This window comes from Canis lupus, chromosome 26 (genome assembly GCF_011100685.1).
Source record: "Canis lupus familiaris isolate Mischka breed German Shepherd chromosome 26, alternate assembly UU_Cfam_GSD_1.0, whole genome shotgun sequence".
Lineage (NCBI taxonomy): Eukaryota > Metazoa > Chordata > Mammalia > Carnivora > Canidae > Canis > Canis lupus.
Window position 1 is genome coordinate 26,281,351 of NC_049247.1, and position 10,211 is coordinate 26,291,561.

General features: G+C 43.8%; 1 long non-coding RNA gene and 1 gene segment (V, D, J or C); one reads left to right on the plus strand and one right to left on the minus strand.

Annotated features, from left to right (window-relative positions):
- The first annotated feature begins 6,341 nt into the window (after positions 1 to 6,341).
- LOC486377 lies at positions 6,342 to 6,813 on the plus strand. The segment is given in 2 exon segments: positions 6,342 to 6,387; positions 6,476 to 6,813. Coding segments are annotated over 2 exon segments (384 nt in total).
- Positions 6,814 to 7,524: 711 nt separating this feature from the next.
- On the minus strand, positions 7,525 to 9,980 carry LOC119869111. 2 transcript variants are annotated; one of them, XR_005379417.1, is made up of 3 exons: positions 9,370 to 9,980; positions 8,328 to 8,458; positions 7,525 to 7,578 (listed from the first exon to the last, which is right to left on the minus strand). It is a non-coding gene; the product is annotated as an uncharacterized LOC119869111 (long non-coding RNA). The 2 variants fall into 2 exon arrangements; XR_005379416.1 differs by lacking the exon at positions 9,370 to 9,980 and adding an exon at positions 9,005 to 9,168.
- Positions 9,981 to 10,211: the final 231 nt, after the last annotated feature.

The following is a 10,211-nucleotide window of genomic DNA, read 5'->3' on the forward strand; positions in this document are numbered from 1 at the left end:
AAATTAGGAGCTGGGTGGCTTAGTTGGTTAAGTGTCTGCTTTCTGTTCAGATTATGATCTCGGAAATCCAGGACAGAGCCTTGCACTGGGCTCTTTGCTCAGTAGGGAGTCTGCTTCTCCCTCTCCCTCTTATCATCTCACTGCTCATACTCTCTTACTGACTCATTATCATAAATAAATAATAAATAAATAAATAAATAAATAAATAAATAAATCCTTTATAAAAATTAATGTGATACCAGTGCACCCTTAGTTCCACTGCCACTTACTTCCTGAAGGGATGACTGATAAGAGTCTCGAAGATGTGCTCTCGTAATATATATAGACACACTCCCACACATACACACACAGTATATATTACATAACATAATTTTGTTTTTGCTGTAGTTCCATTGCTCCTTATACAACATAATCACTGAATTTTTTAAATATATTTTATTTTATTTATTATTTTTTTACTTTAATGTTTATTGATGTTCAATTTGCCAACATATAGAATAACACCCAGTGCTCATCCCATCAAGTGCCCCCCTCATAAAATAAAAAATAAAAATAAAATAAACTATATTTTTGGGATCCCTGGGTGGCGCAGCGGTTTGGCGCCTGCCTTTGGCCCAGGGCGCGATCCTGGAGACCCGGGATCGAATCCCACGTCGGGCTCCAGGTGCATGGAGCCTGCCTCTCCCTCTGCCTGTGTCTCTGCCTCTCTCTCTCTCTCTCACTGCGTGCCTATCATAAATTAAAAAAAACTATATTTTTAAAGATTTCATTTATTTATTCATGAGAGAGAAACAGAGAGAGAGGCAGGGACACAGCCAGAGGGAGAAGCAGGCTCGAGCAGGGATCCTGAAGTGGGAATCGATCCTGGGACCCCAGGATCATGTCCTGAGCCGAAGGCAGGCGCTAAACTGCTGAGCCACACAGGGGTCCCCTAATCACTGATTTTTGACAAGCATTAGGATGCTTAAAAAGCATTAGGATGCTCTCCTTTTGATTCATAGTTCCTCATTAATTCATAGGATAATTTACCATAATTTCATAATTTCTTTTCCACAGAAGAATATAATAATTTATATGCATTTTGGTTTCAATTATTTGTTATTGTAACATGTCTTAACTAGATGTACCTGTACATTTATCTTGGAGTATATTAGCTAGATAATTTTCTTAAGAATTAATTTCAAAAATTTGTAACACTGATGCAGGTCATATATATATTTAATATTTGATAAGCATTTAAGATTTATGTTCCAAAATTGATTGACTAATTTATACTCTCATCATCAAAGTATGAGATTTCCTATTTCAGCAGACAATTTCAGTGGATAAAGTCAAACTCAATATCTTCCAATTTTATAACTAAGAAATAATTTCATTGTTCAGTTGTAATCCACTTATTAGTGACATTTCCTAGATCTATGTATTGGTTCTTAGATACACTTTTTTTTCCCTAGGGCTGCCATAATAAAGCACCACAGAATCGGTGACTTAAAAACAATAAGAGTGCATTTCTGCTGTTCATACACAACTCCACAGTCTGTAGGGAGTGGCCATGATCTGTTTAACCTGCAGAGGAGTCCTTCTTGCCTCTCCATAACTGTAAGAAATTTGAAGACAATTTTTGGGGTTCCCTGTCTGCAGCTGCAGAACCACAATCTCTGTCTCCACCCTCCCACGGATGCCTCCTTGACTCCATCTGACTGTCATGTTACAAGCACAGGAATCAATCGAATTAGGAGGTCACCCCACCCCCCTTCATCACCGCATCTGGACCAGTTATAACTGCAGCACCCCTTTTCCATAGAAGGTCATATCCTAAAGTCCTGAGATCTACAATTTCAACATATGTTCTTTGGTAGGATACAGTTTAAATGAGGATATTAGGAAAGAATAATTTTTTCCAAAAAGGCTTATAGTTATCACTATTTATTTATTTATTTATTTATTTATTTATTTTTTAAATTTTTTATTTATTCATTCAAGAGAGACACACAGAGAGAGGCAGGGACACAGGCAGAGGGAGAAACAGGTTCCATGTAGGGAACCTGACATGGGAATTGATCCCATGAGTTGCTGCTTTTGGAGTTTTCGTGTTTTTTGGTTTGATTTTCTGGATCTCAGGCTCTGGATTATTCTTGGTTGGAGGAACCTACAGCATCTTGTCTTACCTGTGGGGGACATCATACAAGAAAAAGAACCAGGGTATGCACTGTTGTGTTTCCCTCAATTTGTTTGAACTCTTCCTTCTTCATTCTTCTACCTCCTGATGTCTTTCTATGCTTGTTTGTTGTCATGTGTTAGGACATTTCAGATGTAAGAGAGAGGACCTGGATGAATGGGAGCACTTCCTACTGTCCAGAACTGGAGATCCTCATGGTGTCTGCTCTGAATGCTTTCTTCCAGTGCTAGGATGGTGGGGATCCTGCTAAGCTGCTGCGATGGAGATGATTTATCTTGACTCTCAAGCTGTGTAATGAAAAGACAAAGAACGTGATTATTATTTTTACATTATTCTATACAGGGTAATAAAAAGTAAATACATTCCATAACCAAGAATCAGTGTGAGACATTTTACAGGCCGGCGGGAAACGAGCATAACACAAATGTCTGGCTTTCTGTTCTTAAATGCAGAAGAGTGGAAAGAAGAAATTTTGATTCCTTCTTTCCCTTATTGTTTGTGTGTAGAATTTTTTCTGCAATAATTTCATATTTAGAGAAATAAATGCAAATATAAGATAGATATCTCTATATTTCACCTAGCTTTTTCTAATGTAACATTTGTGTTCCTATGATATGTTTATAAAAACAAGTACTTGCCGGTGGTCTGACCATCTTGCGAAATTGCAGAATTTATCTAGATTTCAACGTTTATTGATTGATTGATTGATTGATTTACTTACTTATTTTAACACAGTTTTGCCTGAAATCAATCCAAGTAAAAACATTGCATCTATTCATCAGGACATATTAAAATCCTCCAATGTAGGAGTTTTCAGTCTTTCTCTGCTCTTGATTTTGGGAATTTGGAAACAGTTGGTATGCTATTTTTTTAAATGTCCCAGGATATGGGTTTATCTCATGTTTTCTTATAATTATGCTAACATTATGGATTTGGGGGAAAATAACAAAAGATGAATTGATGTTCTTAATACCTCATAGGGAAGATGTGTCATACTAACATGACGTATCATTGAGCATATGGATGGGGATAGTCCAAATTTGCTGATTCCTTTTCTGTTCATAATCTATCTGATGCCAGTCTACTGGATTTTGGCCATTCTGATAGGTGTGCAATGGTAGCTCATTCACGTTTCCATTTGTATTTCCCTAATGATATGTAATATGTAACAGAATATCACACGTTTAAATTCCATCTGCCTATCTCCTTCTGTGAAATATTTGGTAACATCTTTTTTTTTTTACATTTATTTTTATTGGTGTTCAATTTGTCAACATACAGAATAACACCCAGTGCTCATCGAGTCAAGTACCCACCTCAGTGGTAACGTCTTTAACTTACTTTTTATTCAGGTTTTTTTTTTCCTTGTGCTTTGTTTGAGAAGTTCATTGTATAGCTTTTTTCCTTCTTTCTTTCCTTTTTTCTTTCTTCCTTTTCTTTATTTATGTACCTCTATTTGTATCCTTTCTTTTATTCCTTCTTATATATATATATTTGTATTTTTCTTTTTTTTTTAATTACTGGTCAACTCTGAAGAAGTTTGGCAATTTATCTGAAATACATTCTGTTTCTGGTCTATTGATTTTCTCTTAGATTTTATTTTTGTCATTATTAAGGGGAAATGGGACACATCTTCTCTTAGAGACATTTAACATCACATTTTCCAGTCAGCCAGATGATACTAAATGTGTTACCATACCAGTCATGGCACCAGCTGCTCTCCATTGGCTCCCGTGTTCCTAAAACCCCAAGTGTCTGTGTTCTGCTGCTATAATCTTTGCCTATGAAGTTAGCCAAATATACCAGTGTTTCTAATGACTTGGCGAAGAGGAAATAACTCTGCTTTGGAGTGACACCAGGGTTGGTAGTAAAAGTCCTTATGACGATCCCAACTGGAGGCCTAGAGAACACACAACCTGAATCCATACATGTTGCAAACTAGCTTCCAAACAAGCCATTTTATTCAGGTCCAGTGGATTGAGGACAGAACTAAGGAAGTTTGCTCTCAATTCCCCACATCTACTTGTCACCTCTACAGGGATTTCAGCATAACCTGGCACTGAGTTGTTGTTCTCTGCCAGTTCTCAGGGTGATTACTAAACTAGGGCCATCTAAATCCATTGTTAAAGGTGGCATGTCCCCAGAGTATCCCATAATTCCACAACTCATTACAGTTCTGCATAGGTTTCCCTTATTACCTTGTTTGTTACTGTGTTCTTTGCTCTGCTGTTTCTATATGAGTCCCCCTGTATCTGTCATTTATTGCTCACAAGTATTGATTTAAAATTTATTGTGTGAATCATCATAGGCATTAGGATAATGAAGAGGCTAGTTAAAATGTATTTCCTATGGGGTGCCCGGGGAGTTCAGTTGTTTAGTTTTCCCACTCTTGGTTGTGGCTCTGGTCATGATCTCGGGGACCTGAAACCTAGCCCTGTTCTCAGCTATCTGTTCAGCTTGGAATCTGCTAAAATTTCTTTCTCCTTTCCCTCTGCCCTTCCCGACACATTCTCTCTCTCTTGTTTGAATTATTATCTTTAAAAATAATATATTATATATTTAACATATATATTTAATGTTTACATATTTTATGAAATATAATTACAAATATATTATGTTTATATATATAGATTACAAATTAGATGCAAATATGAATACCTTATTTCTCAAAGTGAAAATCAGTTGCCAAGGATGAAAGAATAGCATATTCTAGTTTAGCCCCCTGAAGAAAAGCTTGAATCTGTAAGGCAACAGGAAGACTGGGGTGATGACCGTCCTGTGCAAATGATGGGAGCAAGGGAATACAAATGACCTCCCTCTGCATCTGCATCATTTCCCTCATCACTGAAAGGAGCTCCTTTTGATGAGGGAGGAGGTAAAGGGAAGAATCAGGACAGGACAGTGAAGCCCCAGTACTCTGCTCCCTGAGGACTCACTGATAGCATTCCTATCTTCCACTCCTCAAGGGTCTCTCACCTTAGACCCAGGTAGCAGGTAGCAATACTGGTAGTTTTTTTTAAAGTGCAAATTTGCCCAGGTATGGGATTGTCTCCCCCTGCCTGAATATCAGTTCTGAAAATGACTCCATGGGGATTGAGGATGAAATGTGACTGGAGAAAGTGAGTCAGAACTGAGAACTCATGAGACTCCAGGGACTCCTGTGAAGCACAACACACTTCACTGAGGACACTGCCTGCTCAGTTTTGAAGAATTTGTGTATTTTTTTAAATGTCTGTCCTCACAGACCCATGCGACAGTGCTCCCTGTTGCTCTAACATGCTTAGCCCACCATCCCCTCTGACACCACCCAACACACCTGGCATGGTGTCCAGACTGTGCAACTGGATCATTTTAAGGTCACTGCCCAGGACAGGAGAATGAAGAGGTGCCCCCTGTTGCCTTTGGCCCTGACACTTTTCTCAAATCACTAATGGCCTCCAGACATTAAATACATGATGTATTGCATGTGCTCATATTACCAGATATTTCAGAATTATCTGACATTGAGTTGCTTCTTCCAGGTGCCTGAGGTCATTACCAGTCTATCAACATCTTGAAACAAGTAAGGGAAAAAAAAAGTAAGGGCACTGAGGGGGCACTTGATGGGATGAGCATGGGCTGTTATGCTATATGTTGGCAAATTGAACTCCAATTAAAAGAAATATATAAAAAATAAATAAAAATAAAAAAAATTGAAGTAAAAAAAAAGAAAGAAACAAGTAAGGGTCATAAAGTTCTCAGGGTACCAAGGTGGTTCACTCAGGAGACAGGACCTGAGTCCTATGGCCAACTGATTCCCATGTCATGCAGGGTGAGGTGGTGTCAGGATGCCAGAAGGCAGTTGAGGCTTTTTTCTTAGGGCTCATGCTGGATCAGAGCTGGGAACACCACCTGGCACTGACTGTGGCCTCTTCTCAGGTCTCACAGCTGGGACCTCCCTAACCACACCCCAGCCACACATAGCCCCTCCCCCGTCCATCCCCCTGAAATCCTCAGGCAGAGGGACCTTTGACAGGGCCAGGGAAGTGTCAGAGAGTTGAGGTCTCATTTGCATAGGATGGCCCCTCCCTCTCTCAGAGGAACAAGAGGAGAAGGGAGAGATGAGGGGAGGCTCTGCACAGCTGAGGGGCCACTGAAGACAGGATCAGTGATGACCTCCATCATGGGCTGGTCCCCTCTCTTCCTCATCCTCCTCGCTCACTGCACAGGTGACTGGATGTGGGACAAGGGGAGGGGCCCAGGGAGGACATGTGGGGTCCAGACTCCAGCATCACCCTATTTCTCTCCCCCTTGCAGTGTCCTGGGCCCAGTCTGTGCTGACTCAGCCGGCCTCGGTGTCTGGGTCCCTGGGCCAGAGGGTCACCATCTCCTGCACTGGAAGCAGCTCCAATGTTGGTTATGGCAATTATGTGGGCTGGTACCAGCAGCTTCCAGGAACAGGCCCCAGAACCATTATCTGTTATACCAATACTCGACCCTCTGGGGTTCCTGATCGATACTCTGGCTCCAAGTCAGGCAGCACAGCCACCCTGACCATCTCTGGGCTCCAGGCTGAAGACGAGACTGATTATTACTGTACTACGTGTGACAGCAGTCTCAATGCTAGCACAGTGCTCCAGGCCTTTGGAGAGTGAGATAAAAACCTACTTACCACCTGCAAAGTGAGTGAGCGCCCCAGCAGCTGCCTGCTTAGGCTCCCCTTGGGTTCCTGCTGATTCTTCAGTTGATGCCCTGAGCCCAGGTGCATCTTGGGGACCTCCTGGCAATGGCACTTGCGTCATCACCTCTGACCTCAGAGTCACTTAGAGTAGCCCATTGTGCACAGAGGGTGTCAAAGGAAAGAGAAAGTTTTGTCCTCGGGATCAGTGACAGGTTCTTTTTGTCTAGTGAACATTCACTTCTCATCTTCTGGTTTTTCAGTAAAAGAAATAATCTTACGTCGTGAAGCTATCATGGTCCTTCAGCCCCATCCTTGTTCTGCTGATGCACATGTCAGCTCTTTTTGCAGCTGGGATCATAATTGCCTTAGCTTCAACCAGAGGACAAGTTATTATTATTTGATGATTGCATGGAACACATAAATCAATGCCACACTCAGAAATATAAAACGTAAAAAAAAAAAAAAGCCTTTTGAGAAAAATCCCCACATGAATGTTTATGGAAACTTTATTCATAATCAATACAATTCAAAGGAATAAAAAATTTGCATACTTTTTATACCAGATTTTTATAAAATGACCAGACTTGGGATCCCTGGGTGGCGCAGCGGTTTGGCGCCTGCCTTTGGCCCAGGGCGCGATCCTGGAGACCCGGGATCGGATCCCACGTCGGGCTCCCGGTGCATGGTGCCTGCTTCTCCCTCTGCCTGTGTCTCTGCGCCTCTCTCTCTCTCTCTGTGACTATCATAAATAAATAAAAAAAAATTAAAAAAAATAAAATAAAATGACCAGACTTGAATTAAGGAAGATTTACTCCAACCTGATGAATAGTCGTAGAGGGTGATATTAGTCAACATTTAATGAAATAAGTTCTTAAGTTCAAAAACATGCATGAATATTAACTGCACATCTATTCAGGATGAATAACATATAAAAGGCTAAATTCCACATCATGGGAATTTCATTGTGTTTTGGAAGAGGCAGGAATCTAGAGGTGGTAATGAGGCCAGGGATTGACAGAAGGTGGAGGAAGGAGGAAGGTGAATGTGTCAGGTGACTGTATTCGTGGTGATGTCACTCTCCTACACGGCACTGTGATGGTGGCCACACCACACTGCTGTGTTGTCGCAGCTCAGTAAACTGTACCCCAGTGCGACAGCACCCTCGTACAGGCAGAGAATGTCTTCTGGGAGTCTGGGGTCCATGACGGAGCTCACAGGGGAATATCATCCCATCCACTTTCCCAATGAGGTGTGACCCTAGGTCCTACAGCTACAACACTAGATAGTTTGAAAACTAAAGGTTGATTATTTATAAATCTGTAAATTATAGCACATACCTGGGGCCACAGACAGAGGTCATCGGAGAGACAGAGCGAGCCTGTGGCCCCCCACCAAGAGTGTGGACAGAGGCTCAGCTGATAGAGAAGGAGCTCCGATTACAGACAGAGACAGACAGAGACAGAGAGAGACCAGGCCTTGAGGACCCACCTTGGAGTCCATGGGGGCAACACCCCTGATGTCTTTGTCCATGTGGTCCCTGCCCTGGGGATGTTCCTGACCCTGAGCCTCACTCTGATCCTGGAGAAGTAGTGGAGCAGGGGGGACAGTTGGAGACAGTCCTAAGGGAGGAGCCAAAGCAGGGGATTCTGAGCCATTTGGGGTCATGAGGTGCAGCCTCCGGAAGGCTGGGTGTGACCTGGGTGTGGCCTGTCCTCCATGCACAAGGGGTGGGTACCCACAGCACTGGAGGCAGGGGGCTCTGCTCTGGAATCCTCTTCCCTCATCTCAGCCAGTGTGGACCAGGACTGGGGAAGCAGGAGACTGGGAGCCTGTCCCTGGGGTCCATGGGGTGCTGGCAGCTGGGAAGGCAGCCCCTGCCTGAGTCTGGGCCCACGTACCATCTACTATCAGCCCCAGATCTCCTGAGCTCAGAGGGATCCTCCCAGGCCCTTCCCATTACAGGCACCAGGAGAGGAACTGGGAGTGGGGAGCAGTGACCAAGATAATATTCTCCTCCCTCTGGGGACTGAAAGGTTGAGAAACAGCCCCCAGCGCTGCCTCCCTATGGCTGGGATCCTGGGGATGTTCAGCTCAAGGCAGAGGTTGGGGTTTTTCTCCATCCCCACTTCTCCATGATGCCCATGTCCTGGGCACTGCAGCCTGACCTTAGACATTCAGCTCATGCTCCTCCATGACTCCTCGTCCCCCTAGGTTGTGAAGGTCTGCAAACTCCCCAACACATGGTCACTGGCCTCAGCCCTCCTGGAACATTTTTATGGGGGAGACGAAGAGGGTCATGTGTCACATCATTGACAACTGGCTCACCCCTAGGGCCCTGGAGCAGAGGGGAGGACTAACATCGCCACACACTGCAGGGACGCTGCAGGGAAGGCCCCCGGAGCCAGCCTGGACTGAGGGTCGCTGCCTCTTGGATTCCTTTCCCCTATCCTGCACCCAGGGAAGGGGTCCAAGGTACCATCCTAGGCTCCTGTCCCCCTACACGGACACATACACCCCAGGGCATGCTCACCAGGCCTGCACACCTGGCTCAGGCTGTGGGCACTGATCCTGACGCTCAAGGTCAGGGTCTCCCGTTTCTCAGCTAGGAATTCAGTGTTTGTGCTCCTTCCCCAGATCTTCTACTCCTTCATGCACAGAGAAGCCTCTCCCTACTTGAGGATCCCCTGCAGCAACAGCAGCACCATCTCAGGGGCTCCTCATAGCAGAGACCCCAGTTCACACAGTCCTCTTCCCGCTTCTCTCCCCGCCTTCTCCTGGGACCACAGCCACCAGCATCCCCTCCTGCTGTGCTCCTGCTTCAGGTGCTCTGCCCTGACAACTGGGTATCTTCAGTCCTGCCCTGTTCTGTCCCCCCTCCTATCCCCTGAGGCCACAGGTTCACCACGTGGTGATGCTTCTGTAAAATCACCGCCTCCCATCTTGATTTGAAGATCTTTATGCATTGTTTTAATATTTTAATATTTTCTTCTATGACTCTTTGTGCAGAACACCGCCACTCCTCTCCTGACATGAATATGAAAGGCCCTCCTCTGAGGAGCTCCCTAAATGTTCTTGGAGTTAGGATAGGCTCAGTCTTTTGCATGAGTTAGGTTTAGCTGCGGGCAGGCAGAGGAGGAGGGAAGGAGGCTCAAGCAGACTCTGGGCTCAGTGCAGAGCTCTGTGCAGGGCTTGAGCTCACTATCCTGGGATTATGACATCAGCAAAAACAAGAGTTGATGCTCTACAACCTGCACCTCATAGATGCACCCCCTACTCCATTCTATTTAATATGAAAGTAAAATGACATTTAGATCTTTCATCCATTTTGAATTTATCTTTGTGTATGGTGCAAGAGAGTGCTCTAGTTTCATT